The sequence below is a fragment of the Schistosoma haematobium genome, chromosome ZW, assembly GCF_000699445.3.
Source record: "Schistosoma haematobium chromosome ZW, whole genome shotgun sequence".
NCBI lineage: Eukaryota > Metazoa > Platyhelminthes > Trematoda > Strigeidida > Schistosomatidae > Schistosoma > Schistosoma haematobium.
Genome location: NC_067195.1, coordinates 46358712 through 46377280, shown reverse-complemented (window position 1 = coordinate 46377280; position 18569 = coordinate 46358712). Strand labels below are relative to the sequence as shown.

At 30.3% G+C, this 18569-nt stretch overlaps 1 protein-coding gene across 1 annotated transcript in view; it reads right to left on the bottom strand.

Moving 5' to 3' along the window:
- The window catches only part of MS3_00003704 (uncharacterized protein), a gene marked incomplete at its 5' end in the record, with an annotated part of 131175 nt that overhangs the window by 94814 nt on the left and 17792 nt on the right, over positions 1-18569 (bottom strand). The window contains 4 exons of the mRNA XM_012940049.2: positions 11189-11486; positions 13758-14037; positions 15781-16215; positions 17787-17963. Of these exons, the coding sequence (XP_012795503.1) occupies positions 11189-11486; positions 13758-14037; positions 15781-16215; positions 17787-17963 (1190 nt within the window). The remainder of the gene's footprint in view (positions 1-11188; positions 11487-13757; positions 14038-15780; positions 16216-17786; positions 17964-18569) is intronic.

Genomic DNA, 18569 nt, shown 5'->3' with positions numbered 1-18569 from the left:
TACATAACTAGCGATAAACTGTATTAAATTCAATATGAAAATGTTGTACACGACATATATTTACATGTTTCTGGATTATCCTGATAAATAAAACATGAATTTTGTACATGAATATCTGTTACGACTAATTTAACAAGGGGCTTTTTGTGGATATTATAGTAATTTTAATGGTTGAGATCATGAGTCAAATGAAGCTAGATCACCATGGAAAACCTGGAAGTCCCAGTAAGGGACTCCTCAGCAGTGAGTATCCACAATCCCGCCTTGCGGGGTTTGGACTCAGAACCTTTCAGTCTCGCGCGCGGACGCTTAACCTCTAGACCAATGAGCCGGCATCTAGCGATGTTAATGTCAAAACGTATACTGGTTTTCATATTCTCTATCGCATTGCCCACTCATCTTCTGTAAGAACTTATCAATATGTAGATGTTACAAGCAATAAATTAACCTGAGAAGCCTAAAGTTCAGAGGTTGGTAAATGACCTACTAAACTTGAATATAATAATAATTAGTCACTAATATGAATTTTAAACATATTTAGTGTGATAAAATTGGATAAGGGTGTGTAATTTGTAGCATGGAAAGATTTACTGTTTCTGATTTATTTTAACGTTTGACATCTTTTCATTGTGTATTACATGAAGAAATCCAGAGTTTTGAAATAATTACAACTCTGCCACAATCACGTAAAATGATCTACTGCCCATCCATGACCCAAATAGTATCTTCCGTTATAACAGTAAAATGACATCCCGCTGACTAGTGATGTAATAATTTGTGTAGTACACAAACATTTAATATATATAGCTATAAATCTGTGAAAAGTTTTATCAATCCTCGACTAATAATTTAAAGCATAACACATAAATAACTTCGCATAGAATTTAAAAAAGGGTAACAGGTGGGATGCAGGTCTCCTTACAATCTATTTAAAATGTGATAAGTAGTCAGTCGATTATTTAAAAATATAGGAGCTCAAAAATTATATGTATCTATCTATATTACCAAAATCTACGTCAGCAAAACGATAAGCAATTAACAGGATTAAGGTCAATCATAGTAAAACTAGTGTTGATGATAGTATAAGATCAGAAGCATACATCATAATTCTAAAAATTAAGTACAGTTTGTGAATGAGATTTGCAAATCATCAACCTCGAGAACTAACAAAATGTAAAGAGTTAATACATCTACCCTACAAAACGCTGTTCTAAGCTATTTCATTTATGCTTAGTAATTTACTGTCACACACTAGGCAGACTAACGGTTGGTGAGTAAAGTGACTAGTTCCATGTTCTACTTTACCATTCCTAACCCTTATGCATTCTACGTCTACGTAATTTACTAGTTCAAATCAACATATGGAATGAATGGCCATAGTTAACTGACTTCTTAACCAGTTCAGTCAATGTCAGTTCAAGTCCTCATCAACTTGTTAATAATCTCTATCTACAAGATACTTCAGGCCTAAACACACTACTACTTAATGAAAGATCCTCTTATATATGATCAATGCCTTGAGGACATATCTTACCGTATAATTGTATCGTAGATTTATTCACTACTTTTTGGTTCCATATATTACAGCGATAAAATAATGCAGAACAAACAACTGATTACTGTATAGGACTTTCGATAATCTAAAGAAACTCTTCCTTGTATCATAGATCATATGACTATCTGGTTATGAAACAAACAAACAAACAAAAAACGAAATCTCCCAATATTTTTTGTTGTTATAAAGGATATCAAAAATGTATTTGGTGGAAATTAAAAAAAAAACTTTTTTTAGATTAAAAGAAAACAATCAATATATCTATATATATGTACACATGTAATGAAAAACGTTTTCTAAATAAAAAGAAAATCCTTTTTTTTATAAATAATTGAACAAAGATAAATTGTTGAAAACAATTACAATAACAAATAACATTATAAATAATAAAATTATTTAAAAGAAAAACAACAACACAACTTCACTGACCTGAATGATTGATCTAATTTAGATGTTGTTTCAGTGTTTAAAATAGATTTAGATGAAGATGAATGCTTATTCAAGTGTATTAGTTGATGATGATTATTATTATTATCATTACTTTTATTAGTAATATTATCACTAGTATTAATATTAGTATTAGTTTTATTTAAGATAAATGGCTTTGGAAAATAATTATATTGTTGATCAGTGTAATTATTTGTATGTGAAATCATTTATGACCTAATAATAGTAATATTAATAATAATAATAATAATGAATAATTATTGATTTTTGAATGAAAAAGGTTATTTTTAAAAAAAAATGTTTTTGGTTATTAAAACAAAAATTACTATGTGGTGTTTTTTCTTACATTATTTTTTAAAAAATTAAACTTTCACAATAAAAATTTGATATTCATATTAATTTTTTTAATTATTTTCGGAATATTTAAAAAAAACAAAAAAAAATAATAAGGTTTAAAGGATGAATTAAAAATATTAGTTAAAATTCAATAATAAATAATAATAATAATAATAATAAAGTATGAAGATAACTAGTTATTTAGTTTATTGGTAATTATGTAATTAATTAATTAATTAATTAATTGTTAAATTTGGTTCTGATGGAAACATTCTACATTGATTATTGTATTTCAATTGATTATTTCCAAAATATTCACTTGGTATAAATTTGATTCTATTGAAAAAGTGTAGGAAAAAAACAAACAAACAGAAAAAGGAAAACAGATGAATAAACAGTGGATTATGATTAATTTTTAATGAAATTGCAAAATGTAATCAGAAAAATCTTGAAAGAACTAATTTAGATATAAATTACAGCACAGTGTTGACTTCATTATTGACGATGGTGAGTGATGGATTGTGTTAATTAAACATATTAATACATTATAAATATCAAGATTAAATAGTAATATTTTAGAAATGTGTATTTTATGTGTATAAAATATATAGCGTTAAAGCTCGACAATACAATATTTATGTGATTCCATTTTCAATAGGTATATATGAAATACAAATAAGTAGATAGACACATATATACTTTACTAAACATATGAATAATTAACAAAACCAAATATACAATTGTATAAAAATAACTAGTAACATCAAAATAAGTCATCTATCTATGGACTAGAATAAGCTCATGATACCATTATAACTGATAAGATGGAATGAAAAGTCTGAATGCGAATGATTTACTCATTATGAGTTTTGTTCAACACTACTTCCTTTCTGATTCAATGTCATAATCATTTAGTGTAGTATTTGTTTTCTTTTCTCGTATGATATTTTAATTCTGTATAATATACCATATTCTTGCTCTGTATGTGATTTGTCATAACTGAGTATTTTTTATACATGTGATTTCATCCTAATTATTATTCAAAGTGTATGTACAATCAATATATAAACGAGTGTACTTTTGACTAGAGTCGTCGTCGTTGTCGTGTTTTGGGGTTAATAAATATTCACTTATACCAGTCTTTGTGTGTCTACTTTCGTGTTGAGGGAATTGTAGAGTTCCATCGTTTCGAGTATACGTAATAAGCGTTTCCAACACAACAATCAGCGACGACCAGATATAACAAGTAACATTCAACTGACAGGTTATAACAATAACAGAGAAGTCACGACAATATATTCAATGAAATCAATGATATTTTCAAATGGTTATTATATTTATTTCCATGTCGTTTTGTTCATGGTTGTAAAATATTGATAGATTTATACATAACTTATTCAAAATGATTCTCTGAAAACATTTTTCATTATATCATATACAATTTAAATAATGAAATAATCAAGACAGATTATCATTCAGTAAAAATATTACATCATAATGTTAATTGTTTTTTTCATTAAATCGTATCAGGCAATGTCTCAAACTAATGAATCTCAGATTCCTAGTGAATTAATCTAAAGAGTCATGATATACTGACAAGTACTAACTCAATATTCTTACATTAAGTTCTACGGTATGATTTTTTAATTTTTCTAGCCAGTATTCATGTTTCGAAGTTATGCTACTAATTGAAACGCGATGAAGCAAAGGTAACTCAGATTGACAGTATACTTTTTTGAATTTAACTATATCCAAATTCATACAATGTATCACTCCATTGCTACACTCGCTAAAATACACAAGTACAAGGAATTCTTAATGATATTTTACGGTTGATCATACATATTCAGTGCAACTTAAATGGCATAAATGTTATATCATATTTATATGTATAATTTATACATGTAATAATTTTAGTTAAAAACATTTGTATAATACTTTATTCGAGCGTTGACATTAGAGTACTTATATTTGATAATTACATTTTGTCATCTTCCGAAAGATTACTGCAGTATCATTGGGAAAACTAAGGTTGTTTGGAAAACTATACTACAAAATACTAAATTCAGTTACCACAATTATATTAACAAATTTCATTTACATTAATTATTAGCTATAAACAGTTATAACTGGTATTCAATTCCATTTCAGAAGAAATTTGAAAGAAAAAAATAATTAGGTGTCCTGACTTAAAATATTTTGTTCAGTAATACACAGACTATGAGATAGGTAAGTTATCAATAAGCACATTGACAAATAACTGATTAAACTTAATATCAGCATTTCAACAACTAGGTCCATTAAAACAACACAATTATTTTTACTCAACTGGAATACAATGAATAGTATTTAAAAAAAAAACTATAAAAATAAGTTTATTGCAGCCACCGTAGACTTATAACTTACTTGATTCAAACAATATTACCAAATTCAAATATGCTCTTGTAGTATTATACTTTTTTAAAAAAATCCTAATTCAAGTGAGTAAGTAGATGGATTCGACTTTACACAGTTAATATGATATTCATTTCAAGTTGTCGGAAAATTTGATGTAAATGAAGAATTTAATAAGTGTACATACAAATACAAATGTATTTCATTCAAAATAAGTTAACTTTGTAATAGGATATTACAAAACGAGAGAATATGGAACAACTATAAACTAATGTACGATTTGCGTGTTTATATAGTATGGTAAGCCTATATAATCAAAATTAAATAGACAGATCAAATTTCCTTGTGAATACATTTGTTTGTTTTGAAAATCTATTTATATTGTTAAATATTATGATAAATTTCACTTTAGATGTTATTTTCATAATCAAAATTAATCATACTTAATCTAGACATAATCCAATGTGAGATAACATGTAATATAAATCATATCGGAATCACTGAATTGAAATATGAGTTAAATGTATACAAATAATATTATAAGATCTTATAATGGATACACCCAGAATTAAATCTAACTATTGATAATCTCTCTTAGATATATTTTAATTCACAATAGTCTCTTTTATTATGTAAAAAGCCAAAAGGGATACAAAGAAATAACTAGTTTTTATTACTTAATACAAGTTTGCCATTCAGAAAGGCATATACATTGGTTTACTATAACAAAATACTTCAAAAGTAAATCCCTCTAGAATATATATAAACCTGAAGACGTTCTCCACCATCGAGATTATTTATCAAAACATGGTCATTTTTCAATTGATTACTAGATGGTCAAAAAGAAAGGTTTTTCATTGACAATCATGTTGGTTTTTTTCAAAGCATTATCTAAGTTGTACAGATTAAAAATGAACATATTCACTAAAATTTATAATGCAGCATTATCATATGGCCAAATCTTGAAATAGGTTATATTTGCTTATGTAAGTTCCATTTGATAATTTTCTTTTTCAATAAAAAGAAAACGTGATTCCATGCAAAGAAACTTTCATGAAGGACAAGTTTATGAGGTAAAAATAGTAAATTAACGGAATGGCGTAATATTGACGTGATCAAACTTGTTTATTTGTAACAAACGTTTAAATGGGTTAATTCGTTGTATTATTTAAACTTGTGTTAATTTGTGTCACAACATTTATGCCTCCAAATATTGCTAACCAAAATTATCGCCTCTAAATGCCGTGGTACAGCCGAAGGTGGGGAGAGTCAGCTCTCCCTCTCTATATGCTCTCACATAGAAACGTGCATACAACTACTGCCAGGGAAATCCTACCCACTTCCTTCTCGCGGCAGGGGTGTTGTTTACGAAATTGAGCGGACGAAATGCGAATGCGTAGCACTTAAACCGGGTTGATGTATATGTAAGATCCACCTAGGGAAGTTGGTGCACATGGGCTCCAGGATCCTGAGAGAACAAAATGGCGTATGAACCTATTGTTGGTCACCGACTACCATGGGACTGCAACATCTAACGTTGCAGTACCACAGCCCACATACGTATCAAGTGACTTATGTGAGATTATAATCATTTAATATGATGAACTTCAGATTACTATTAAAATAGAAAAAGTATTAATGGTCATAGAATTGTGATGCATTGATGATGTAATCATAATCTTTAGAACAAACATTGAACTAAATCTAATGTTTTTCACTTTTTATGTCACTGGTTTTCATTCGAAAAAGAAGATATTATCATAAAACCATAACGTTTAAATGATAGAAATCGTAAGTGTATCATTAAAACAAACAAACAAACAAAACTACGAACTATTTACCAATATCTTCGGTGTAAACAGCTCAAGCGGTATGAAGAGTTTTGTTTAAGTCATTGCTCAATACCATATTAAGTGACAATTTTTACAGGTTACAACAACTTAACAATTGAAATGATTTCAAGCTAATCTTTACCTAAAAACAAAAAGAAAATTGTAGTGATGAACTTGACTAAAAAAAGAGGAGGAAGTGTTCTTCAGTTTTCCAGCTGATGTCAGTTAGTGATGGAAATTACTTTTCACTATTTATTATTTTATGGGTAATGTCTACGGAGCAATTATATATATTTTTTATTTTTATGGAATGATATTTATGTCAAAAGAGCAATGGTAATGAAAGACATTCCTGTATATGACGTAATAATAATTAACTAGATAAAATGCTGATAAAATCAATTAACCATGATCAGTAATAAAAATACAGATTGTTTATTTCTTAAGATAATTTTGAATACTTTCATAATATCTGCTTCGACAAAAAGAAATAAAAATAAATTCCCTCATTAACTTAAACAATTCTATTAAGGTACTGTTTAATGAAAAAACGTTAGATCACCATTGAAAACCTGGAAGCATTGAATTGCCGTTTCGTCCTAGTATGGGATTCATCCGTAGTGCACATTCACGATCTCGCACGCAGGATTCAAAATTACGTCCTTCGGTCTAACACTCGAACGCTTGACCTTAAGACCACTGAGCCGATTGGAATCCAATTCGCGAAATTGCGCGACTATCTTCCATTTTCTGAGGTAGATACTTGTCACTACCTGACATGGATTAGCTCAAATCCCGTGTGTGGGATCGTAAATGCACCTTACTGAAGAGTCCCATAATAGGATGAAACAGCCATCCAGTGCTTCCAGGTTTTTAATGGTAATCTAACATCAATCAATTCATCATCTTAATCAAAACTTAACAATTTCCATAATCCTACACTGGAAAAAACTTATTTAACTGCCTATGCATACACGCAAAATAGTTAGTCTAATTTCCGTCATAAATTCATTTCATTTATCCTTTGTAAGCATGCATTAAATTAATATACTATTCACATATATGCATCCCAATCATCATTTTGTAAAACAAAAAGAATTTACACTTCCTGTTATGATTATAACAATCACTATTTAGAATGATTATAGGCATCCCTGGAATTGAGAAATAAATAATATTGACTAGTTGTTTTTCTTTTTAAAAATTCTTTTGTTTTATTTTATTTAACACATTTTCTTTTTCGTTTTTTTGTTTGCTGTTGTTGTTGTTGTCAACTAGTTATCCTAAAGTTAGTCAGGAAGACAAAATCAAAAATAAAGATTTTCTTTTGACAAAAAAGTAAAAATGGAAAATAAGTCAAGCAAATGAATATTAATAAAGGAATGAAATTAGAATGATTAATATAATTATGTTTAATTTAACAGTGACTTATTTTGTAACAAGAATATAAGTGACGGATGAATGAATGAGAGAAATGGATAAACACAAGCAAAAACAAAAAAACAACAACGACAACAACAAAAACAACCGAAAGTTGACGATTAGAGGAGAGAAAAATTCGATTTCATTTCAATAACCACAATTAATATTGACAATTTGTGTTAAACAATTTTGATTTTAAGTAAAATTCCTGTTATTTCTTTTATATAATTATTTCATATTAACCATTTATTATATATTAAAAAAGAGGTGGATCCTTTAAAGTTTATACTTCCCTAGAATGTACCCTGGTAGAAGGAGTAATATGTGGTAACATTTAGAAATACTCTGTACTATAAAATCAAATTTTAATTTCATCAACTTTTAACGCGATTGCAAGTAATTACATTAGTCAAGATAAAAAGAGGGGAGTGATTTTAGAACTATTCTATACTTGGTAAAGTCATTAATCTAGGGATTCGAAGTATTATTGCGTGTCTTGAACAACTCTGTTATTAATGTAAAACCAGTGACTTTATATCGAGTAAAATTACTATTCAACATTTAACCAATAAATGCTCCATAATAATTACATTATGAAATTTGTCTATTGAGATACTATCGTCAAAAAATTTTGCAACTTTTGGTTTGAAACAATGTTTTTAAACGCGTCTTTATGTAAGCTTACAGCAAAATATATGTCCGTAAAATGATGTCTGGTTGAGTGCCACATACCTTGACAGGTAGTGTTTACTGATGTACAAGTGAGTTATAAAAAATACAAAAGGTGTCAAAACCCCAATGTTGTATCAGTCTAATAATTGGTTGACTGTTGGTCTAAGTCATAGTGACAGATGCAGATTACCTGACTGAGGTCCGCAATATAACCTCGATTAGTTATTGGAGAACTAGATACATCCGTTTTTTTGTTACTGTAAGTTTAAAGTTTCATTATTCATTTATAAAAATATTTTCATACAACCAGATCCCTTGATAACTGTAAACAGAGCAAGAACAACAAGGATCACAGAATAAAATGAATTCATTCTATTTCACAGTCTCTCATCCGCTGAATACAACCTTAAATTACAATTACTAATAAAAATATAATTATTAACAAATGTTTAGCATACTTTAGTTTGTGAAGTTTAGATAACTGTTCGAAGATTAGCCAAAATCATAATCAGAAGTATGAATAAACAAAGTCAAGATCGATGTGTATTTATATGTTGGGAAGTATTAATTACGAGGTTATGTAAAAGTAATGAAATTAACGAGTGATTGGATAATCTCTCTATATGACAAACTAGGCAAGTATGTGACCATCAGTCATATTATGTAAGAGATGAATATCAGAAGACGAAAGAATAATAAAAGTTTGGGGACAGTTGAAAAACTGTTTTGAGATTAACAAAGATTATCAGACAAGTATCCAATTACCATGACAGAGAAAGGCTAATCAAACTTTCCTTTTGTACACATAAGTCAATTCGGTAACCTTGGATAGCGATTGCCTCTGCACAACGGAATGAGATTGGTGTATTTTGTCTGTTGATTATTCACTCGTGTCCACTATCTAGATATCTGGTGATTCCAATTGTAAAGACTCTAGTTCGTTTTGGATACCTTTCTCTCTGTCCTCTCTATGTGCTTGCCACTGCAGGTACATGTGAATTCATAAATGTAGTAAGTGATCTCAGAAGGGTATTGATCTACCTTTGAGTGGTACGGAAAACACTTGGTATCGTATAGTGAAGCCAAATGAACAGCAAGGAAGCTTTTTTCAGTGCCGCCGTGACTCTTCCATCGATTTTTCTTGAAATCTCAGCTCCCTCTTGATCGGAAGGCACATAAAAAACGGGCCTCTTGCTAACAATCGATGGTTTATCACCCTTGAGATGTTCTTTTCCATATTTCGTAATGCATTTCCTCAGGTATTCATTTTTTATGAGTTGCTTCTCCAGAATAGCCAATTCTTCATTTATTTTGCCATTTGAGTATAACATTCTAAATCAATCGAAGAGCGTTTTGACTAGACATCTTTCGTAACTGATGGGACAAAAACTGTTACAGTTCAAGTACTGTCCTGTTCATGCTCCTTTCCCATATATGTACTCTTCTTAAGACTTCCATCAATTTTCTCCGTCTTAAACTAAGATCTAAAAAATTGAATTGGATATCTCTTTTTTTATTTTATTGTAAACGTTATGTTAGAGTGAGAGTTGTTAAAGTGACTAAGTAACTGAGAAGCGTAGTCAGAGATAATGAACGTATCATCAACATAGCTGGTTTAGTATGTTGTGTTCTAATACACACTTCTTATCCCTAATCTTCTGATTATGATTTTGGTTACTCTTAGAACATTCATCTAAACTTCACAAATTAAAGTATGATAAACATTTGTTAATAATTATATTTTTATTAGTAATTGTAATTTAAGGTTGTATTCAGCGGATGAGAGACTATGAAATAGAATGGATTCATTCTATTCTGTGAACCATGTTGTATTTGCTCTGTTTAAAAAGTGCTTCATCCTGTTCTTTTAAACTATATTCTTAAAACTGGTTCCACTTCATTATTATGATATCTTCACCATACACCTTATTAATTTCACGTCGTTATACTGTGATTGTGTAGCAATTCCGATCAACGCACATTTATACTAGACTATATATTTATTATAACTGACTAGAAGTTTCATTTGTCCATGTAAACTAATTTAATTATTCTTTGTAAATATAACAGTCTCAACTTTTAATTCGTCATGATATAAATGAAATTTATCTGTAGATGTTGTAAATATTTTAGACGATACGGAATTTAAATACAGAACAATCAAATAAAATTGCTATGAGACTGTAATTTATGGACGACCTTTGAGCGACGCTGAAATGATCTTGAGAATGGACACCTAATGATTAGGATTAAATGAGGGTTATAAACTAGTTAGGGTTAAAAATTTGATTTAGGTTTTTCATCACGAACTGACACCAGCTATAATACCAAAACTCTATTTAGCCAAATGTATGGATGAATTTCGCACCAAAATCCGAGACCTGTTATCTTATACGTGATTGGTTCGTCCATAAACTATAGTCCCACCGAAATTGCTACAAAAATCTATTTTGATTGTAATCTAGACGAAAGGTAAGTAATATCGATAAAAAAGAACTAAATGTTAAATGAATTTCTTTCAATAACTTACTTTATAAAACCAGAATAAGAAATCAATTTTCTTAATAATCTTAATGCTGTAAAAGCTGATATATTTTGAAAACTGTAATCTGATACACTTAGAATTCGATCACCAGCAGTAGGAATGCGTAAATGATCACCACTTATACAAGAAGCATCTGAAAGTTTTGAATAGTCTGAATCAGTTTGAATATAATTCATAGATTTGTATTTATTCCAATATTTCAAACGATCTACTGGACTTCCAGGAGTAATATGTGCAAGTTTTATACCTCTTTCATCTCCACTTTCTAATTCCAGTTCTAAACCTAAAAAATATAGTCCAAAATATATTTGTAAGAAAAATACACTACGCTAAGAGTATGTAGGTTTGTTTTATTATACTAAAATCACATATGTTTACAGTTTCATAAAACAATGTTATATTTCATGCTTTTGATATCTGTTTGAATATCAAGACTCTCTTATTTAAATAATGTAAATTGTACAAAACATTTTCTTAAATCAGGTTTTCTTTTCATAAATCAATCCATTATGTAACTTTGAAATATACTCTTATGACTTTATGGCGATGAAACAATTACTAATTAGTAGAGCATTTATAATTTAGATTCAATTTCATTAAGGTTTTATGATATCATATAGCTGTAAGACAGTGATTATTTCACAATTAAAACATTCGACTTAAAATCCCCGTGAACAAGTCCATTTAGTGGTTTAAAAACAAGTTTTAAGGATTAGTGCTGAGTATCACGAAAGCATATTCAAAGGATCCTTGGCATTCATATTCAATCACCTAATAGTATTTAAGATACATTTTGACGTTTGGAATGCAAAACGGAAATTTTATGATACATCAAAAAAAGTTTTAGAATCAAATAGAATACGTGGTTAGTAACAAGAGATACGACTTGATAACCAATGTTTTGTGTTTCATTGCAAACCATTTACAGAATTATCAAATAAAATCCAGACATACACATGCAGTTACATAATTAAAACATCACCATTACCTGCAATTTTTTACAAAAACTACATAAGTTTTCATTTACCAGTATACTATACAAATACTGACTGTCTGAAGTCGGTCAACTACAACGTAGGACCAGGTACATATATACATCGGTTCAAGTTGACACACCCCATTAATATAACAAGATGAACACCATATTCATAGAAGTAGTTAATTCAATGGTGGTAATATATAAAAGAAAGATTGCATATAAGAACATAGTATAGAAAGAAAGAATTAGTACGTAGAAAAAAAGATATGAAGCGATTTTAAAGGAAGACAGAGAGTGTATATACCTACGTCATTGTGATCGATTCTGAGCCATGTCACCAAGAGTCTCCAACCATTGGTTACGATAGTCACGCGGACCCCAACCAAGTAGTCTGCATCCACCAACGTGGCTCAGACTAGAAGTTAGTGTCTTCAAACACTGATGCCACCTTTCGGTTTGACCGCCCTAACTTTCTTCCAACCATCCCCGACACCGGTTAGCATCGCACGTCGTGGTAATTAGTGTTCAGGCACACGCAACACGTGGCTCAACCATTTCAGTCGATCAAGATTCACAAACCCATTAACTGATTTACCATCATTCCCTAATACCCTGCGTCTAACCCCACTATTACTTACCCGGTGATCCCAGCAGATGCGAGCAATATTTCTAAGACATCTGTCATCAAATACTATCAATTTACGAGTATCTTCTACTCTTGATAGCCATATTTCGCAGTCGTAAAGTAGAACAGAACGAACTCCTGAGCAGTATACTCGTCCTCTTATTGATAGACGGATATCTCTCCTTTGTCATAGGTGACATAAGTTAGCAAAAGCCAAACGAGATTTTCGAAACCGTGCACAGATTTCGTCAGACAACAACCCATTAGGGTTGATCAGACTTCCAAGATAAGTGAAGTTGTCAACGCGTTCGACTACTTAACTCCCTATCCTTAGTTCAAGTGTTGACGCAGACCACTTCTGAAGCAACAACTCGCATTTAGAGGGAGAGAAGCGCATTCCAAACATTCTGACATTGTTGCTTAGTGCTACCAGATGACTCTGCATTTTATCGGTGTCTTCGCCAAACAGACCTATATCGTGGTAGGAGATCAATCCCCAAGAATTCAGTCGACAAGAGCGTTATTTCCAGAAGTAGGTTAAACATAGAGATAGTGGACAGCCTCAACGAACACCACTTGAGGTCTCAAAATCAGACGACAGTTCGTCTTAGGCTCTGATTCGACTAGTAGTGTTCGAGAAACTTTCTGAACTAACAGGATTTATTTGATTTTCAATTGTTTACCAAAGCTGGCTAATGTTACTACCTATAAAACGATTGAAAAACACCGTGACCTGAAAGCTTGTCGACTTAAGTTTTTTATTCCTAAGTTATAAGCATCAACGGCACTGCCTGGCATAAAATTATCCATATCGATAGGAAAAAATGATACTCTTAGATTACTAGAATTCATAAATAGTTATGTAAATTACAGTCACAATATCACATATAAGATAAATAATTATTATGGACTAAAAACTTAGTTCTATTAATTTATTTTTTATACCTTACCAAGTATTTCACCGGCTTTTTTCAAAACTTTAACAGTTAACACATCATTATCATCATTTCGATTGGTTATTTCATTCGATTGAATCAGATTAGTATGGTCTGGATTATTATTTTCAGAAATTGAACCGGACACTTGAGACGGTAATTTTTCCATGGATTTCACTAATTTAACAGCCATTGGTAGACGTTGTAGTGAACTTATTAGTGTCGATTCGATAGGTTTTTGATCACTCATTATTAGGTTATTCTTATCAATTTCTGGTTTAATATCTTCGTTTATCTAAAATAAATACACGTAATTTTTTTACAAAATAAAGGTATTAACTACGTAAAAGAAACAAATGAATAGTTGATGGAGTAATTACCCATAAGCAACACAGTCGATATTTTATATGGTAAACCTACAGAATTAGAGTTTTGATTAAGTATGAAGCTTGATCTGACCAGAATAGTAAAGTGAAATGGGACAATATCGATAATCCGTATACAATCAATCTTTAAAAGTGGTTTGTTTGACGGGAACCAATTAACCTCAAGCCCTGTGACCTATAAAGAAGAACTGATATTCAAATGTTTACATCAAAGTTCTGCTAAACGTATTCTGACTACCTTTCACTTGAGCTACAAAATGTTTCTTTTCTAAAATTCTGGTAAATATGTCCGTAAACTTTAACTAACTCGTAACTCTAAAAGTAAAATAAAACGACACAGTTAAGAGTATTAAAAAAATGCTAGACTATGTTCGCCACAAAAATTATGAAACGCGATCCTTATTACTAATATGATAAACTGTAAGTGCGAAGTCATCCGAAATATTTCGTTAAAACACTTGTCTACGTTGTTAATTTCGTAATAAATCTGACAGCACATATTAATATATACATATTTATACATATTTTCCGCAGCATTATATATTTTTGGACGTGCTAGTGTAACATAGAAGAAGTAGTGTAAAATATCATGATGTACATTTAACCATTTACCGAAAATCATTAACGAATATCTGTTTAAAACCATGTCACTAATTCTGAAATCCCATTTCAATTAGTGAATATCTTAACTATAACAGTAGAATTCTGTATAACAAATGTATACAGAAGTCTTAATCAATAGATTTTAATATTGAAATGACGATATTAATTAGATTCAGTTAAAACCTGCTTGATTAGAGAATGGGCTGTTAAACATTAACAAACTAAAGCACATTTGAAATTTATATAGTTAGCACCTAACTACTGAATGGAGTTTAAAGTAGCTCAACCTAACTACAGTAATTTAGTAATGATCAATGTATCAACCAAGAGCCTAGTTCATAACAAAAAATAATAAATGGTCTAAATTTCTTTTCTTATGATTAAGTAAGGTTGAAATATAAACTTCACATAAGAGGCTATTGAGAACTTTCATTGTAATTTCTCTGCACCACGGTTGAAATTATCAAGTTTGATTGAATCATGTCAACATCTCTGCTATGTTTGAAGCGATTACGAGTTCACCTAGTCTGCGAACGGAACAAAGACTCTGTGACCAAAGACCAATAAGCTAGCTATTCTGATGAGTCCCAACCCCGCTAACTAGAGAGAGATGTGGAAGTTCAAGAAAGGGAAATATATTCCGACAAGTCTAGTCGGAAATGCACTCATTGGTTTGCACACCCATTTTCGATTAATAATCAGAATAAACCACATATATGAAAAATAATTCATAAAAGAATGTGGCATGTTAGACAGAATAAAATGTTATAGGGGAAAACGAAACAAATACTATACTGAGTGATCATCAAATTGAATTAAACGGAATCAATGTTGAATAAAAATCATAATGAGTAAATCAATCTAATTTTGACCCTTCATCCCGTCACAACAACTTCCACGAAATTATAATTGTAAATACGATTTTGTTGAGAATTCCACTAGTTAAATGGATAAAAGTGAAATACTACTAATATTGGTTATATATCGTTAAAAATTCTTAGTGATCATGAAACACTGACAAAATTAAGTACCAAGTTTTAGAAAAATACCATTTTATCAGTTTGAATATCTTCACTTTGGAATTCAAGACTGGAACTTTTATTCTGCAGAGCAGAATTAGAAATCGTCAATAGTTTTATTGGATATCGACTTTCATCAATATCAGATCCAGAATGTTGATCAATTCCTTCTTCATTGTTCGGTGGTGCTAAGGCTATGTTATTTTTAATTCCTGAATTGGTTTCATCGAAAAGATTATTATCCGAAATCTGCTCATTGAAATCGTCATCAGGAATCTCACCATCACTTAGAGTTTGAGTGAAGAAAACAACACTGGCTAATTCATCATTTCTACTCTCTACTTTGATATCAATTCGAGATTTATTTGGATAACGAGCACATATTAAATATCCTTCAGAAGGAATAGTAGGAAAAATACTGGAGATCTCTAAATGATCTTTGTTAACAATAACAACATTATTAATCTGAAATATATAAAACATGTGTAGTTATATTATTAAAACGTAAAAAAAATAAATGTATTATACTATGGTTTTAGATGATAACTAATTGTTGGTTTGTAGAAGAAAACTAAAATGCTGAGATATCCAAATCAACAAGATTACAGCTTTTCAATAACTTTCTGGTTTCCTATGGTTCCACTGTCAATATCAATTTGTAAAGGAAATAAGCTTCGATCTGAAATAAACAATCCAAAACTTTTGAATAAAACATTAGTGATTGGGTTTGAGTTGAATTCCAAAACTTCTAGTAAAATGTCATGTTTTGTAAAATCTAGTCACCTTAGGAATATAACAGATATCATCAAAGACAATGAATGTCGTACACACAATGTTACAAATTAACTGAATTTATGATCCAGTAGCCTAGAAAATTAAATAATGACTATGAGACCCAATTCCACCTTTAGCGAGCTTGTAGCGTGTGTACTATTAAGAAGTTTCATAATAGGTCAAAACAGCTTATATTCTCATGTTTTTAATGGTTCTCTCTCTTAATCGTTGAGATCATGAATTAATTGAAGCTAGACCACCAAGAAAAACCTGGAAGCACTGGACAGCCGTTTCGTCCTAGTATGAGACTTTTCAGCAGCGAATACTAAATCATATCAGATATAACTTTCAAAACACAAAGTAAATATATACATTTCTACCAAAACAGATGATACGACAAAAGTTTATGTATTCTAATATTTGGCAAGTGAATAATTTAGTGAGAGAAAAAACATCATTATAGAAAGATATACAGTTGAACCAAGTGAAATTAATCAGTATCTTATTAATAAACATGGTTTCTATTCAGTAACAAACATCTGGAAATTTCAGTAATAACTAATGTAATTCAATCAAACAGTATTATTTATTGTGAGAAGATAAAATAATTACTCAAAATCATTGCAAACAAATCAAGTTAGAAAACAAAAAAACAAGCCTCATCAGGTTAGAAAGACAATTTTCAGATCTTAATTAATGAAGAAACGTTATCACTGTTAACTGATTACCTAAACAGATTGTTGGAATGAGTTAAATTCGAGGACTGAAAACGATAAATAACTAGGTCATCAAAATCAAAACTCCCAATGAATAAATTATTAGAATAAAATAATGGACTAGATCCTTTTGTCAACACTTTATGACAATTCCTTCTGAGAAGTGGAATAGTTTCGATATACTCTGAATGTTTATTATTTAAAATGCATCGAAACTAATACTCCATATTCTCAAACGCTTAGAAATCAGGCTTATGAATGAGATCCTATCTTTTATCGATTTCTTCATAATTAGAATGTATTCATAAAACAGGGTGAATACTATACCTAGTCTTTCAAATTTATTCGCTACGATGACTTCTAGTTTGCCTATCTACCTTAGCCATCTTGAAGATTATAGTAAAAATGTATCTTGCTTATACACTTCAAATCAATTTTATAAATCAACTCTGTGACCTTTGTAATAATGAGATAGATTGTTTTCATTATAAAGAAAATGAATTCATTCACATTTATCACAAATCATAACAAATAGAGAAAACTAACTTCAAGTAACTCATCTCCAATAGATAAGGTTCCATCTTTGCCAATAGGTCCTTCAGGATTAATTTCCATTATATAATGACGATGTTGATTTTCACCAAATATTTCGTCATCTTCTACAGTATCCCCGACTCCAATACCCAAACCACAATTTGAATTTTTGATGTCATAATATACTAACTACAAAAACATAAGTCTATAGTTAAATAATGCTATATATGTGTTGACGAAACATTGGAAGACATAGGAAGAAGTCTGTATAAACATGATACAACAGTTTGTTTTTGAGCTAAAGATACTGCCAGATTGGCATTGGTGAAAGTAAAGGATAGGATACCATTAGAGAAATAAAAAGAGTGTGTTCGAAATTGAGTATCATGAGCATAATACGGTGTGTGTGGGATAAATATCCACACAGTTAATAATGTGGGTGAACGGGGAGCACAAACAATGTTTGGAAATTTTCCGAAATCATCAGACTAACTCAAGAAACTTGAAAGTAAATCGACAATAGCACTACCTCTATCAAAAATAGGATAAACTTTGAACGCATGAAAATACTTCAGAAAGGTCTCGGCGCTCATGAAGTAACACTGACAGCCGAAGCTTTGTATATATGGGTGAAGAAGAACATGATCAACAGAAGAGGTGGATACGATTAGCTACTCCATGGCAACCGTTGATTGACTAACAAATATATAGACCTTGAAATATATCATTTGAAGTGATTCAACGTAATACTACAATAAAGAAATGTCCGTTAATGAAATTTTATGGCATAAAAAT